Raw genomic sequence first — 18350 nt, forward strand, 5'->3', positions numbered from 1 at the left:
TCACTGTTCGAGCAAATGTTAAATTCGCACATAGAAAGAAAGTCCAATGGTGCACAGCTCGGGATTGAACCTACGATCTTAGTTAGGTATGAGAGACGCACGCTGAAGCCACTAGGCCAAAACTGCTAGGAGCTAAAACGCTTGGCGATGTGGTTAGCCCACTTTGTCGATGAGATATTATATATATTCTTCTCCTGCCTGACACACACTGTCGACTTTTTGGGTATACGTTTGTATAATTACACTCAAGAAGTATGAAAGCCGTACAATCAATGCTATGACAACAAGTTGTTTTGTGCGTTTATAATTCAAGACAGTTTATAGCGGTGAAGCGTCATTAACCACCTGTTATTACCTACATCCGGTTGTTCATCATACTGAGTTACGTAATATTTCCCGTAAGTAGTTCTGCTGATACAAACACTCAGAGTTGTATAATTTCCTTGCATTATAAATTACACCCTATATGGACTAATTTATAAATTTACCTACTTTGCAAACTCTTTAGGGCGGTATATACACAATCATGGACAGGCTCCGGCAGATGGTCCACTACATATAACTTAAAGCGGACTCTTATTATTGTATAACATTTATTATAAACAAAACCCAAAATCACACTTAATAGCAGTAATCAAAGAAACAAAATTAAAAAAAAAATGTTGTTGTCAATTTTTTTGCTTGTCAATAATGTTTGAATGACAGTAGCACTTGTATTTACGTGTTTATTGCCATGGTACGTGATAAGAAGGACTGGTGCGACGCCATCTTGTCTTGCGGATTTTTTAAATTAATAACGTTTAATTAGAATTTTTAAAGCCAACATTTAACTGATTAAAAATAAAAATAAATGTTGTTTGTAGTCACTTATAAAAAATATAAAACTTTAAACGAAAAACTTTAGTTCTAAATGGCCCATTTTTTCATAGTAAAAAAAGGATGAACGGCAAATATTTAATATATAACTTCTATACCTAACGAGCTTTTGTGCGATTTTCTTTCACCAAAAACAATGGTTGCAATTGTGAAACAATTTAGTTATAGTAAAACATTTATTCGCGGTAAACCAAAGAATGTAGTAATAGATTGAAATAATTTTTCTGGCATTGTCATGCACGTTATTAGTACCATATACATACAGTATATATACTGATAATTTAAATGTCCCTTTATAAATAAAACGCGCAATTATTATAATACATATACAACCCAGAGAAACTTAAATAATCAAATTTAACTCTACTTAAATAAAGATACGGTATTGAAATAAATTATATTTTTATTAACAAAATAACTTGACTATTCTAACAGATCTTCAATTTGCTTGACTTGTTGATACAAGACATCACTGTTGCTTCGGCTTTTCTTCTTTATTATGTCATCATCACAATCGTGACCAAACTCATAGCCACGTGAGAGATAATGGAACACTATTATTGAAACTAACATCAGTCCAGAGTAGAAGAAAGACTGGGTTTCCTGAAAAAAAATAAACAATATATTGTCAAACCAATTAAGGTTAGGTTTAGAGCAAGGGGAAAATGTTTTATTGAATTTTGAGTAATTTGCTATTTGTGTCAAACTATATAAATATTTCCACCGGGTATAAAACCCAGGATTTATTGTAAATTATTTATTGTTATTAATTATTTAATGACGTGGAACAAATGATACCATCATGATCCTATGTTCCAAATAAACGTATTTCATTTCATTTCATTTTATTTCATTTCATTTCATTTAATTTCATTTCATTTCATTTGTAAATTAATTATTAGTAAGGTAAAAGCCCCAATAGATGATCATGTACCAGTTTATGATCACTCCATGTATTTATGTATCTATATTTATACTATTTACACCCTGTACCCGTGTAATGATTTTATAAATAAATAAAAAATCTGCGTTTACAGCACAAGACGTTTTGCGGCAGAATTTCCATCTAAACTTCTAATGTATATAACTACTAAACGAGTACATTAACAAATAGCGTGTATTTTTCTCGATATTCCTCTCTAACTCTCTCTTAAACCCTTCCCTTTTCTTCGACAAAAACGCTACACATCGTGACGCTGCATCCGTAAAAACCCTCTTTTACCCTCATGCGGCTAAAGAAAATTAACTTAAAAAAATACCATCAATTTTAGTAAATGTAGTTTATTTTCTAAAAATATCAAAAAAAAAGTGCGAACGTAAGAAATTAAATTCACATTAGTCATGTTTCTTTGTAATCCTAATTGTATTCTATATATAACGTCCAAAAAGGTACTATATCCCGTGAATTTTTAAAACAACATAGATAATAAAAATATATTTTAGAATCCACCCACAACTTGATCCCGAGACAAGGTAAAGTCAAAATGCTTATCCAGAAGACAGACTGATTGATATAGACTGCCGACAGCTCTAAGAGAAAATTTAAAGCAAGGTCCATCCAATTAACATTGTCTGTAGCGATCAAATGGCTGCAGACTATCGACCAATCGATTTCTCAAGGGTAGTCAGAAAATTGATTTCCTTTTGGGCTGCCAAATCTGCCAAGTCTATAATTTATGTAGAGTAATGTCGTGTGTGATAACCCAGCCATTGATATTTCAATAAACAGTTTACTAATATATTAAGTTCGCGCATTTATTAATAGTGTAAAAATTTGTTTTAATTAACGACCGCAATTTCATTAGATTATTAACATAGCGGTTCGTTTAATTGTGCCAGTCACTAAATTAGCGTCCAAAAAGCTAGGTGTGCTCAGAATACGAAATTCCATCCGTATCAGCTCGACGTCCGCCATTCCACAACTGCGCGTTTTTCAAGGCAGTTTTTGCCGCGCACCACCACTTTATGGAACCAGCTGCCCACTGAAGTATTTCCGAACCAATTCAACGGTCCTTCAAGAAAAGAGCGTACCAATTCTTAAAAGGCTGGTAACGTACTCGCGAGCCTTCTGGCATTGAGAGTGTCCATGGGCGGCGGTATCACTTAACTTCAGGTGAGCCTCCTGCCCGTTTGCCCCCTGTTCTATAAAAAAAATTAAGTTGACAAATAAGTTTTTGCTTTACTTGTGAACACCATATATTGATGGGAATCGGTAACCAAAAGGTTCTATAATCTATTGTCTTTGATTGAACAGAAATGCGTTGCGTTCTAATTTAAATATGAACTCAAATACCTGCTGATAATTAGTAAAGAGCCTTGTGATGACGATAATAATGATGTTTCCAAAAGCTTCGGTAAGCAAGAACACGGCAGTCATCACGGCTTTCATACTATCCGGGGATTCTTTGAACGAGAACTCATTTCCCGTCACTGCGAACAGTACCTGAAATATTGAATTTTGCCCACATAAAATTATAGAGATTTGTGTCCCTAGTTTCATTATAAAGTAATCAATTTCAGTATTGAACGAAATATACACACGTATGATACGTCGTAGTCCTAGTTCTTATGAAGCAATCACGACGTGGGCTTTGATTTTTGATTGAAAAAATATAAAAAATCCTAAACCTTAACTTTTTTCCTAATTCCACTTTGTGAACCACCTGCCAACTGAAGTATTTCCGAACCGATTCGACTTAGGATTCTCCAAGAACAACGTAGGTACGTACGAAGCGTACCAATTCTTAAAAGGCCAACAACGCACTCGCGAGCCCTCTGGCATTGAGAGTGTCCATGGGCGGCGGTATTACTTAACATCAGGTGAGCCTCGTGAGGTAAAAAGATTATTTTATATTTAAAAAAAAACTAGATTTAAAAATCTGTCTCCGTGACAAATTGTTTTATTGATGACATTTTCTCGCTGTATTGCGATTTGAATATCATATATCAAGTTTCTATAAAATATCTTCTTAACTCAGACCCTTTTACTTGATAGATCTAAAACTCTTAAACACAATCTATCTCGTGTCAGACCTGGAATATTTTTTCGATATATCGACTCAGACCCTTTATTAATAAAGCCAGCGTCTACATTTTCAAATCTATGAAAACCTAAATTCTTTTTCTTTTATTTACACTGCTTTTATTGCAATTTAAATTGGATTTTCGGTAACACATTTCGGTGTTTTATCGAATTTATTATATTCGTTATGTATTGCACTGAGTCTGTAATTTTGTTCATACAACGTTAGGTGACTTTCGAATCACAATAATAATGATTAATATTTGATGATCATCTTCTTTTGTTTTTACTACAACGAATAAATGATTCCAAGACTTATTTAACGACTTAAGTTTTATAAACCCTTATTTACCGGCCAAATATAACCGTTTGGAAAAAGGCGACCACTTAGTAATATTTCTAATGGCGTCTATATAAACTTATTTTAAGGTGTGTTACAATGAATAAAAAAAATTGACGCTACAAGCTCTGTAGGTCTTAGGTCTGCCCTCAGATTTCTGAATCCCTTTCATGATGACTATGCAAAAATGCTAGGAATTCTAAATTTTGAATTCGATTTATAAGAACTAATTTACGCTCTTTTAACTAGATTGTTATTTTGTCTCTTTCTGTCAATGTGCTATCGCTTTGATGAAAAAAAACAGATAGTCATTTAATTATAACAGGCAACTTACATGGATATTTTAATATTAGGTATACATATGAATGTGGCGTTTTGTATGGGAGGAACAAAAAGTAATAATTCCATAATGAAAACGTTAGAACCGCACTGAGTTTTCTTTTGCGACATCTCTACCATATTCACACACACACATTAATCCTTCGGTCAGTTTGCACTGGTGCCACGGTAGAATTCGTACTCGTACAAAACATGTTATTTCAACTAATATGATTTTCAAGTGACGCAAAAAAGAGCGGGAAAATCGAATGAATGATCTTTGAAAAACAAATGCACGAGCCTAAAAATTGAATTTGGAATTCCTAACCAAAGAGGAGATATTTGTGGACAAAGTGGCCAGTACGATAAAGCGCGATTTCCTAAGGACTTAATATTAGTTATGAATGACCCATTACATTTAACGAGCATTACTGTAACTTGAAAACTTTGTAACAATAGTTAATACATATCTAACAATGCTGCAGTCTACAACCATTACATGTATACGACGATAGTTCGACCAAGACACAGTTTAGGTAACTCTAACGTAGTTAATGTTCAATTCAGTAAATGCATGCAGTTAAAGTTAAACCAATTGTGAAACGTATTATATTAATATCCATTGTAGCGACATCTACAATCTGTGCTTACAAATCACTGCGATGACCAGAAACACGTGAAATTACTCCAACCTCGACCTCAGTTACTGGCTTTCGGGCAGCCAGTGGTTAAACTATGGAGAGATAGGGTTCTAAGTTGGAGGAACAGTCCGTCCTTTCTCAATACTTATAATTATACACTATACAAAACATCACAATTTATTAAGAACCTGAAGAATTAAAAGAATTTGATTCCCAAAACCTCTTTATGAAATACAGCGCCTAGGTTCATTTAAGTTTTTAATTACATAGTAGCTAAGCTTTCAAAGAAATAATCTTATACTAAAAGCGATTTTAATTTTGACCTCTAAAGCTTAGTTCTTATTATTTTTAGTAAGTATTTTAGTATGCCAAAGGTTATCGGCATTATTACAGTCTTAAATATGGTATTACCTCTGCTATTGACATAATCAGGAACTGAGGCAGCAACAAAGCCATGGTTATGGAGTTCGGCTCAGAAATTGTGATCACGTCAGCTTTCTGTAAGTCAAAGGAAAACTATAAAGTGTCTACTGCAATCGTTGTATTACATAGCTTATTGATTTTAAAATAAGGTTGGTTTTTCTTTGTGTAGTACTCATAATTAACAAAATGGATCTATACGTGATGACTTTAAAGCAATGTTTCCCAACGCGGCCCTCGCCCCACAGGGGGCAATTTGATTGTTAAGGCACGTCGGAAATTTATTAAAATTATTTGTAATTTGTATTTTAGTTTTTCCTTATATGTTTTGATAAAGACTTAAACCTACCAACTTCCGTACCTTATCTATAAACCTATCATTTAACAAGGCAGTTTGTAAGAGTTTGAACAATTTATGTTTTTAATTTTCTTATTCTTTTAATTAATTAAGGTCAAGGGCATGCCACAAAAGGTTGGGATATCCCGCTTTAAAGTGAATAGATTTTGAATTTTGATTTAGAATTTTGTATCTTCGCGAACGAAGTCATATACAAAACACTTAAAAGTTTTAAGAAAGGTTTTTTCGTTATTAGTTCTGAATATATTTACTAATTCTATTCTAAGTTAACCTCTTGATTGGCTTTTAAATTTTTGTTTATACTTATTTTTATTTATTAGTAACGTGTTATTTTTTGTTTTTTTTTTTAAATTATATTGCATTAATTGTACTCTACCCTGTAACCTGTCTTTTTTTAATATTTTTGTTATGTGTATGTTGAATAAGGTAATAAAGTATTAATAAATAAATAAGGTCCCTGTAAATATACAGCTATACCCGTACTTTATAATAAAGTATAGTCCGTTATTTCAGGTAATTGTACTCTATACTTTATGGGAATAATAAACACACGAAAATACTCTATTCCGCATGCTGTGATTTATTTAGCCGTAAACATTTTTTCGTTTAATGGAATTTATCGATTGGCGTTGAATCGATACTGCTACTCGCTACACATCAGTACTACACTTACTTCGGTACTCGTTATATAATGCAAAATATATTTTTAAATAATACAAAAAGTATTAATAGCAAAAAGTAATACTTAATCATTTTCTTTTTTCATAGTTCTAAATGCTATTTAACTATTGACAATATCTATAGCTAAAAAAAGAGAAATTATCCAAAACTCAAGTGCGCATTGAACATTCGCTCGAACGGTGATGGAAAACATCGTGAGGACACCGGCTTGCCTTGGGCCTAAGGCATATATAAGAAATCAATATTTAAAAAAACAAACATTTGTACAAATTTAGAAACCGAGTAGTATCAAAGCCCGCATGTCAAAAATATATTCAAAGCATACGATTTCTTAAAAATACTCACATAAACGCCATCAACTCTTTCCAAAACAATACAATAGACGCCTCCACTCATCATACTAATGTCAGTTAAAATTATATTCGATCCCATTCGTAGTGAGTACAACGAAGCGAAAACTTCCATCTGCTTTGAAACGCCATTTGTTATAACGGCTTCTACTTCGCTTCGTCTTTCATTGAATAAAGTAATAGATGAATTGTACAGTAAGTTTGACGCTAGAAATCTGAAAATATAACGCAATGATGAGTACTTAATACTTAAGCACTGGATGCTAGCTGGGAGTGTTGTTCAGAAAATAATTCTCCAAATCTTACGAGCTTTTAACATTCATTAACCTGTTTCGCTTTGTGATGAGTATGCAATCATCCCAAAAGTCCTATGTCTCGAACCCGGCTGTGCACCGGAAATGCGAAATTCGAAATTGATCGGCGGCTTGGGAAGACTGGCCTTTGAAACAGACATCTTAGGTCCATGGCTTTTAGCGGCACTGTTTTTTTCTGTGTCACACTACGTTTATCTCTTTCTAACTTGTCTTTGAACCTTACGTAATAAGTTTATATACTTGTACAAAACCAAACATGCTTAGCAATTAAAATTATTTAGATTTCTAAAAAAAATTTAATTAACACATTTTCACAGATATTTAGATCTATTTCTTAGTAAAGTCGGTCTCATAGTCGATTTTATTAATAAACTTAAATAATTTATAGACAATAAGCATGGAAAACAATAGACAACAAAGCATAGACAATAATAGATGATAAAATCTGAAAAAATATCCAGAATTTTAAAAAACTATTTTCACATGTCTCGTAGGCGATTTTATTGAAAAACTTAACTACTTGATAAAGCATAGCCAACAATAGATAATAAAGCCTAGTCTTATAATGCAAATATGTATGTGGATTAACAAATGGACTCAGCATTGTACATGACACTTTATGAATTAAAATACGTAGGTATTTTAATTCATAAAGTATTTGAAAATTTTAACAAACCTAATTAAATTCTTGAAATAACTGTTAATACTTAATTTTTAAGATAACCTATACTAAAAAGTAGTCTTAGAAACCTGAATGTCACCGAAAACGTTATAAACTCCTATTTCCTTCGTAAAGTCAGTCAATATACTCGCGTGAATAATTTCCGCGACACATCCCAAGCTTAAAATTAGTCTCGCAATAACCCTCTGATCCAATTTAAACCGTGAAAGAATAAATTGCCAAAAGAAATGTCGTCGCTTAAGAAATGAAATTTTAATAATTTTCTTATATCCAATAAAATGAGTCGAAATTTGAACATTTGCATCACATTTATGTAGCTTATGCTTAATTTTTAAATTATTTCATTGGCAGGAGTTATGTAACCTAACTTTAGTTAACACATTGAATGCTTAAACAATGGATACAAAGTAATAGCCGGAAACAAAAAAAATTTTTGATTAAATAAATATTAATGTTTGCTAATTATTATATTATTATTTTTATTAAAAAAAACATTTCTCGGATCCGAGTGGTCGGTATACAGCACATTGGATGACAGCTAGGGATGGCATTGGCTAACACTAATGAACGGGACGCTCGCACGGATTTGAGTGGGCCGCACCGCTACTATGACGGCTTTGGCTTTGTTTTTTTAGGTCTTAGGCTTGCTTATGTCTAAGACCTAAAAAACAAATTCAACTGTTAAGTACAGACGCTGAAATGTGCCCCTGTATATGTACTCTTACCTGACCACAGGCAATCCAGATTTGCTCTTATCAACATTATCTATAAACCTCTCCATTCGATTTCCACTAATAAAAAACGAAACCGCCCTTTTGTCTTCTAGCCATAAATGTTCATCTCTCAGTTCAATACAACTTCCGCCAAAAGTTGTAGTCAAATTCTCCGTCCCTTTCACTCGTACACGTTTGTTTGTGTAGTGCGAGTGAGATGGAATGGTGTAAACAATGTTTTGCGCATCGTTGTGTATGGCAACAGAGCAAGGGTTGCCATTAAAAATTCTAAGCTGAGATAAACCATTTTGTGGCAATTCCGGATACGTTGTCTGTAAATGTAATGTTCGAATTATACGCGAGGGCAGTTTATTTTTTATTTCTCGAAAGAGTTGTATAAATTCAGCCATTGATTTTGAAAATAGAATATCGGAATTGAGAAAATCAACTATAAGGCGCGATTATATGCAATTTTTTTATTTAGATTTTGTATGATAATACAAAAATTCGTATACAATATTCATACTTTTTATTATATTTTTATTATTACTACATACCTATGTAGTAATAATTAAAGTAATTAAAATTAAATAAAAAAAATTAGAACAAATTGATATGCAATTAGTTTCTAGTTTTAAGTTAATTATTTCCATTAATAATTCAATTATCTCACCTTTATATGAATTTCAACGAGTGCCGATGCAATAAACGCGATCGCCGCCAATATTCCTCCAACTGTCAATTTGTGTAATGGATTCTTTAGCATGTTACGTCTCTCTAAATATGGGTATATGTACTAAAATAAATTATAATACTTTACGGCACCAACTTGACAGTTGAGAAGTATGTAATAGAATTCTTATTCCTTTTTTTTTCAAGTTTTAGGCAATAGAATACTTTTTTAATATCTATTCAAATCAAAAACAATTTTAATTCTCTTTGATTAAAAAAAGCTTTTAATTATCTCAATATCATATCTCTTTATGAAAGCCATTGTTGTCCAATATATGTGGAAACAACTGCACACTGAATCATTTCCGAACCAATTCGACTTAGGGTCCTTCAAAACAGCGTACCAATTCATAAAAGGCCGACAACGCACTCGCGAGCCCTCTCGCATGTAGTGTCCATGAGCGGCGGTATCATATAACATCAGATGTGCCTCCTACCCATTTGCAGCCTGATCTTAATAAAAAAACTTCAACAGGTGATACAAAACTATATTTTTTCGCCTCGAGTCGAACCTTTAAGTTTATACCCAACCAAGCTACCGCAAAGTATCCAATTAATATATTTCTTCAATACGTGAAAAGAATCTGTGCCTTTGTTCATAAAAATTTCAAGTTGCTTCTAAATTTATTCGACTTTCCCATCTAGGGCATTTCACGTGGAGCGGACAGGAAGACACTTAGATTTTATTTATAATTGCATTTAGTCTACTTCAATGGAACCTGAAATACTGCCTTCTTTGCTTAGTCACAAATACGAGTTGAAAAAATATCGTAAAAAGAATATATTGTATTCATAAAAACACACACATTGTCACATTAAAACATCGTGGTCGCAAAAAACGAAATCAATATTTTGATATTATCTGTCATCCGTTTTTTAAACACAGTTGTGAACCACAGACTAATTTTTTTTTTATTTAAATAATAACCTTACCTTTTGCGTCAGAGGAATGAAAATGAGAATACAAATTGGTGCAATGACCTGAAGCTGATCTGGCTTGATAGTAATGAAACCCAATCTTCCATCCATCTTCGTTGCTTGTAATGTCCATCTTGAACCCTTGAATAGATTTATTTTAACACAAAACCACAAACAGTTGAAGACACAAGAAATAAAGATAATAAAATCACTTAAAATCTGTAATTATTGTAACAACTGTAGTTAATCTTCCAATTTCTGTATGTGATATTATACCGAAACGGGTTTTTCCGTATATCTTATAAATCCAGGATTCCAGTACTCTCGGTTTTTTTATAAATAGAAAGGCCTATTTTAAGAAGCCCTAAATCTCTGTAGATCTGAATAATATAGTAACATTGAAAATTGACGTAAATCAATACGTAAAGCTCAATTCACACTTTCATAACCACAAAGGTTTCTATACATTATGCATTAGGCAATCCTTGTTTTAAACAAGATTTTGAAAATATTTATTTAGACAAATCAGTGCATACAAATTAACTTACCATCTGATCTAATAAAGACCAAAACACTGGTATTACAGTGAACAACGCAAGTATGGACAGTGTTTTTTTCACATCGCGTATAAATCGTTGGTCATATTTGTGATGAGCGCTGTCCAACCAGTGCTCATTTTTCTCTTTTTTCCCTTTGAAAAATGTATTTTTGAGTCCCAGCTACAACAAAGCTTTAAGAATTACCTAATACCTAGGTCTTAGGTATTAGGTAATTATTATAATCTTATCAGGTCTAACACTGAAAATGTTTAGAAACTTAAAAACGGCTTAATGTAGATAGTTGCCAATACTTTTATTGTTTTTCGAAGGAAACTCCGTTCCTCTCTAAGTGGCCAGTTCTAAAAATTTTCAGTGTTACCCACGAAAGCTTAAGACGCGGGATGATCAATCAATCGTCGTACGTTGATCACGAAGCCCGTGAAGAAGTTCGTACCCGTAATGGACTTTCTTTCTTCTATGTACGCATTTAACACTTTTAATATTAGCTGGTACGGTCAAGGAAAGTTTCGTGATGAAACAGGCATGACATACACCCAGAGTCGACCACACACACAGTTACGCACAGAAGGCTGATCACCTACGTTTATTAGAAAAATCAATTACAATCACGAAACTTGTACAAAAAAATCTGCGGCCCAGAGTTATTTTTTTTTGTCAAACGCCACTAGTTTCTTTTCTTTTTAAATACATTGTAAAACTTTAAAAATAAATTTATATGATCGTAAGATTTCTTTTAAATTAATTATATACATGGGTCACAAGAGTAATCCTGTTTATACGTCCTTTGCTTTAAATCTCATGTACCTAAACATGGCAGATACATTTTTTTCTGTATAAACAATCTGTGCCTTCCGTAATAATTAATATTTTGCCAGGAATCGAGTTACTTTCGTAGCCGAGCGTAACATTTATCAATGGGCCAAATAAAGATATGAATGTAATACAATATGCACAAGATAACTAAATGTAACAGAATCAAAGAAACATAACATTCTATCGTCTTTTGTTTCATTCCAGCGTTTCTCTCCGTTCGTTTTCTTCTTAGTGATACTTTGATCGATAATGGCCATATCTTTAATAGACATCATTTCTGATGCTGCAGTTAGGCGTATTTTTTATACTAAAAATTGTTAGATAGTTATTGGCATACTTACCGCAATACACTTCACAAAATCCAGAACTATATTTCCAGATGGCTGTTTCATCACGTATTTGTTTTTTGCACTCACGAATATTACTGCAAATACAAACAAAAATTAAATTCTCGTGAGCAGAGTAAAATCTTTTGCCATAACCGGGATTCGACTCGGGACTTCACGGGATCAAAGAAGATACACATAGATATAGTCAACTATCATATAATATGCTACTACTTTATGAAATACATTGTAAATACAATGTAATACGGAAATTTTGGTGATTACAGAAGTAATAAGCCCTTGATTTGAAAACTGGCAGTAAATGTTAAATTAAATTCATTTAATATTTCTTTTTTTTTGACGTTCATAAGTGTACATTGTTACCTATATGAATAAATAAATTTTGATTTGATTTGATTTTGATTTAGAGAAGATCTAAGCGCTCAAAATCTCTTGCAAGCTTTTCTTCTTTATGTACATGTATTTTATTATTATACATTTTAAGCTGCATCGGTCATAGATATTGTTTGACCGAGGTACGAATATACAACTGCATATGCTATAATAGTGTTATTATTAATAGTATGTAATTTATATTTAAGTTAAATAATATCTTTAATACGCTTTAAAAAATTCGTCCCTCCAAAATGGTTTACTTGTTATCTCAACGTAATTACGAATAAACCAATTAAAAACAAAATTAAAAAACGCGATAAACGTGTACATCGCATTTACATAATCGTTTTTAACGGCCCAAAACTTTTTTACTTAAACTTTTTGATTGACATCAGTTTAATAAGAACTTTATCAACAATGTCTTGAGTTGAATTTTAAATTAATTCAATTATTTATTTCGAAATACGGAAACGTAACGTCAAAAACAGTTCTTATACATCAGAATTTCAGAAACTGTCTTTTGTTTCAATGTTTAATTGTTCTTGTTTCGTAATTTCAAATTTGCTACATTACGTCGACTCGTTTTGTTATGACATAACAATTATTTCTATCAGCACTTTGTTAGTCTAGTGAAATATTCTGACATACATTTGAAACGATTATGACCTTATAGAAAATGGTTTCGAAGTTTTTCAGTTATATCAAGGTCATATTAGTCACTAATTTCAAGAAACAGATGCGGAGTGCCGCAAAACCACTTCGAATATTGCTAATAAACGTATAATTGAAGGTTATTCCTTCGACCTGATGGCAGTATCTTTGGTCGTTTAACCTCTAACTGGAATCAAAGGCCCCAGCGGCAAAGGTCGAGTCATGGTATAACGAACGCAACACATTAATAAATTTACGTCACATATAACTAGATAAATAAATATTTATGTCTAAATTTTCTAAGACGTTTTATCTAAAGCAAACAATTTTACATTAGCTTTAGGCTTAGTGTGTCATTTTACACAAAACATGTATGTAAAGTGATGCGTTCTACTTCGTATTACTTCGGAAAAGCGATTTTGATATTTTAAAAAATCTAATTTATTTGATATTATTTTTTAACCTTATTATAAAGCGAAGTTTAAAGCCTAGCGCTACTGCCGATCTTCTAGCTCTAGAATATGGAGACGTTTTAGTCGACTCACATACTGTCTAGCAAGTGTGGTGAGTTGGCGAGCAAGTTCGTTCGGATGACAGCTTAACCGCTCTTTGTATTTAGCTGCCAGTCTCCGGATTTCCTCTTTGATAGTTCTCATTTGTAGTTGTCATTTGTAGGTTTGTATTAATCTAAATATGTCTATGATAATAAAAGCCTTTTGTTAAACTGTATCTTATTTAACAATTTTTCGTAAAGTTGCAGAGAAGAGTCATTTTTCGAAATATAAGTATATATTATAAAAAAATTATATTTAAGTATATTATAAAAATTAATATTTTAAAAAATATAAGTAAAGAAGTTTCACTTCTTACGTGTGTACACTTGTTACCGCGCAATTTTTTTAATTATTTTTAGAACAGGGGGCAAATGAGCAGTAGGCTGATCTGATGTTAAGTGATAACTACGCCCATGCCGTCTCATATTAACTATTCTATGCATTTTTCTCTTCGAAACAATATAAAGATACTTCTGTACTTCCGCAGCTATATCTTATTATTTTTATAAATTGTCCGATAGAATAGATTCTTGACTTACCAATAGAAGCAAGAACAACAAATCCTGGTGCACCGAACGCCAGAGAATAGCAGTCTTTCTCCCCAAAGCAGTTGACCTCTGATCTCAATATTGGAGATACAGTCTTTGCAATCAAACTACCAATACATAACGTAAAGTAGAGGATACTGAAGTACGCCGCTAAGTGTTTTTCTTGGTGGGGCAAGACGAATTGTTCCCCCCCAAAGGAGGACACGCATGGTTTTATCCCCCCAGTGCCCACGGTTATCATGAACAGACCTAAGAGTGTACACAATCTGAAATAATATCATAAATTTAAAATCTCTTCGTATTCATTATCACGTCTATTATAAACTCTATCTGTACTTCTTTAAAAAAGATTTTTACATTATATTACAGCTTAAAAGTAATTTGACAGAAAGAGATAACTGTATATTTGACTTGTTCTTGAAAAATAAAACAATATAATAATAATTAGTTCCATATCAAGAAAGAATTGTAAGAACTTATTGAAAAATTAAATAAAGGCATAATTCACTCATTAGTCCTAAATTACATTAGGATCACGGTTAAGACCGATTTAATTAAAAAAATGCTTATACCTTCCAGGAAGATTCAGTTGCGGAATCGCAGTAACAGCCACCAATATGTTACCCGCTGCATACACAAATATCAAATAAAGTATTGTCCTAAAAACAAAAGAAACTCAATTTACATAACCTTTGTCTATGTCCGTTTCATCTCGCCGAATCTGTGGTCACAGTGACAAATTGAGTGTCCAATAGCGCAAATAAATTCCGCGCTTTTTATTAATTTTTTGTAACCTTTGGATTTATTTAAAGTTTATATTCATAACTTTTAAAAGATACAAGAAAACTTAATTTAGCAATTATGCTAAATTACGTCTATTTATTTTTTGTAAAGGGGAGGGGATTAGAAGGATGTTTTCATCGTATAGAGACTTCGAAAAAGAACGGGGGATAAATGTGGCAAATCCAGGGTTTGAAGATCGAGATAGATGAAGCGAAATCAAATTTGCATTATTCAGTCAAGACCTGGGGGAAATTTGATAGAGTTGTTTTCTTAGTCATCGATATACAAAATATTATCTATTTTAGAACTTCTTATCTTTGCTTTCCTGGAGCCGCCAACGCCTGCCTACGCCTGAAGAGATCGAAATAGGGTGTTTTAACCAAAGATATCTTAAGCTTCAATTAATCAATCGATTGCTTAGGATTTTCTACAACTTAAGTAGAAAAATACAAAATGGCTGAAAAAATATGGCCACCTTATATAATGTAATTTCATTAATCGAACAATAAATGTATGTACTTGAATACTTGTTTCTGAAATTCTGAAAATGATGATGGGTGCCATAGAGGTGAGAAGAGATAAACTAATTTTTGATGTGGCTGAAATTTTTATAATAAATCTTGGAAAATTGGATGACATGCCGTTTAGACCCAAATGTAAGTATCGGAGTTTTATGAAATATAATAAAATATGCGAAATTGATAGAAGAGATGTTTTCACACATTTTCGTCTTTTAACACATTGAATGCTTAAACAATGGATACAAAGTAATAGCCGGAAACCAAAACTTTTTATGGGAAATTTTGATTCAGTAAATATGAATGTTTGTACATATTTATGAATGTATTATTAGACTTAAACATTCAAATTCAAATTCAAAAATCATTTATTCATGTAGATAACATAATGTTTTCTTATGAACGTCAAAAAAAGAGAAAAAAAATTACTTTTCATAAACTACAAATAACAAATTATTAAGTAAGTACAAACACCAAATAACCACTATGGTTTAAAGATTTATACTTGATGTCCAAGGAGAATTCTTCTCATATAACCTTTTTCGTGTTTTTCTCGATATATAATCAAACAAAGTCTATAGCTACCTGAATTTCCCCATCCAGTTATCAGCTACGATGCCGCCAATTATGGGAAAGACGTAGACAAAAGTGCTAAACAAATGATAAGTTTCCGTCGCCTCTTCATCAGTGTATCCGAGTTTACTTCGCAAGTATAATGTAAGGAATGCTGAAAAAATATTTCAATGAAATTTAAAAGAAAGAATGCGAGTTAAATTACATGAATAATATCAAATATTTTTTAAAACGGCTTTAAAATGAACAAACAATATTTTTTAATGTTTCATATTTGAATAGATCTTGTATTAAATACCTGAAATTCTCTCTCAAAAACGTTGCTAACTCTTAGACGATATAAGATTGTTTGTTGATTGTTTATTTATATTTAATATCTGTTTCAAACACACCAATGAAAGTTAAGAATTTTGATATTGATCTATTAGGAAAGACAATTTCATACCTTTTTAACTTAAAAATATTAGATATATACTATATATTTATTGAACAACCGATATATAACTATTACATTTTTTTTAACTTATGCACCAAAGATATCTTACCTCTCATGCCCGAAAATGAAAATCTCTCGCAGAATTCGGTGAGTATTATTATGATAACTATTCGCGGAAAACGGTTTTTGACCTGAAATTAAATTAAATTTATACAGCAAATAAACATTTTAAATAAAATTTCATATAAGTAGGAAGGATTGTTAACAATTTCTCCACATAAGTATTTCCGACGTGATTTGTAAGCGCAGATGGAAAGTTTCCTTTTTTAGAGAACAAGGGGCAAATGAGCATTAGGCTCACCTGATGCTAAGTACCCGCAAATGCATTGCCAGCCTTTTAAGAAAAAACACCCTCCAAATGAAATAAAGCAATTCACAAAGGTCGATAACAGCAGTTATATAAACTACATTTATAACGATCACTGGTTTCTGTATCATTTTCTTTATATATACTTTGTATGCCTTCAACGCCTAACGTGAGGTCCCCGTACGAGCAGTGTTATTACCACGCATAAAAATTCACTGTCTAGACGTGATTCGAACGCATGGCCTAAGTAAAGAAGGGTCTAGCCACTACACCGAAATTGACACTAACTACACCAAACTACACCTTTTACACGGTGAAAAAAAAAATATTCGTTTACTCGCACTCTCGCACTAACCTTCGGTCGCGAATCGGCTGAAACCTGTTTCTCCATATTAAACACAATATAAACTAGATAATTAAATTAATTTCTTATTTATATAATTTGCAAACCAAACATGTCATCTTAAATCTTGACGTCACGCCATTATCAGAAACAATAAGGGAAATATGAACTTTTATAAATAGATTGTTTACAAGTCTCTTTCAGCCAAGGGTATAAGCCAAGGTCATTTGCAATAAGGTTATTAACTAGCCTCCTCGCTATAAGATAACTAAATATATACAAACAAAAATGACTTTTATTTATACTAACACATTTACTTTAGTTATTATAATACATTATTTTGTGTTATATAAGTACCTCATATGATTACCAATTTTCCCTTGATGGCGCCACCAGAAACCAAACCAGTGTCTTCCCTATGCTATTTTATATCGTAGTTCTGCACCATCTGCCTGAACCACGCATGAACTCTATAATGAATTAACGACCTCAGATTGAAAGAAATCTGTGATCAGACCGTGACAGTCGATCGATCTCCTATCTGCATCCCAATAACCATACCATACAGTCCATTTTTGGAGATGGATAGAATGCAATATCTTCGCTATTTAAACTTATATTTGATAATCAATATAAACCAAATAAAGTAAATAAAAGCGTACAAATAATATTAAAATATACAAACATATGAAATAGCTTTTTAATTATTTTTAAATATAGTGTAAGTTAAAATCTTAAAATAGGATATTGGCACAGTTGAACTCATTTTGTGTGTGTTTTGTTGTTGTTGAAGTCATTTCATACAAAGGTCTACCCACATACACCGATCCGACCTACCATGGATAGCTTGTATCGACAGGTGGCCATTACAATCCATCAATTGGTTATTGGCACACTTTTGTCAATACTTGGATTAAGACTTTTATCTCAGATGGTCAAAAATGGATTGAGATAAGTTAATGGGTTAAATAGTCGTAAAAGTACCTCAAATTATCAGTTTTGTTTATTCACTTGTTTAACATTTTTTGACATGACAGAAGGCATTTATTTGCTAAGAGAAGTGAATTGTTACCAATTTTAAAGAAATGTTATGGGGAACTTCGGAGAAATTAAGGAC

General features: G+C 32.2%; 1 protein-coding gene across 1 annotated transcript; it reads right to left on the reverse strand.

The window, feature by feature from the left end:
• Window positions 1–1267: 1267 nt before the first annotated feature.
• LOC110995062 (peptide transporter family 1) lies at window positions 1268–17344 on the reverse strand. Its single transcript, XM_022262031.2, has 14 exons — window positions 17246–17344; window positions 16633–16714; window positions 16100–16241; window positions 14786–14872; window positions 14205–14479; window positions 12080–12162; window positions 10914–11084; window positions 10381–10506; window positions 9389–9511; window positions 8728–9047; window positions 7002–7221; window positions 5609–5695; window positions 3170–3319; window positions 1268–1479 (listed from the first exon to the last, which is right to left on the reverse strand). The coding sequence occupies exons 1-14, from the start codon at window positions 17279–17281 to the stop codon at window positions 1300–1302; spliced, it is 2082 nt and encodes a 693-aa protein (XP_022117723.2). The 5' UTR covers window positions 17282–17344; the 3' UTR covers window positions 1268–1299.
• Between the last annotated feature and the right edge of the window lie 1006 nt (window positions 17345–18350).

This window comes from Pieris rapae, chromosome 4 (assembly GCF_905147795.1).
Source record: "Pieris rapae chromosome 4, ilPieRapa1.1, whole genome shotgun sequence".
Classification (NCBI taxonomy): Eukaryota; Metazoa; Arthropoda; class Insecta; order Lepidoptera; family Pieridae; genus Pieris; species Pieris rapae.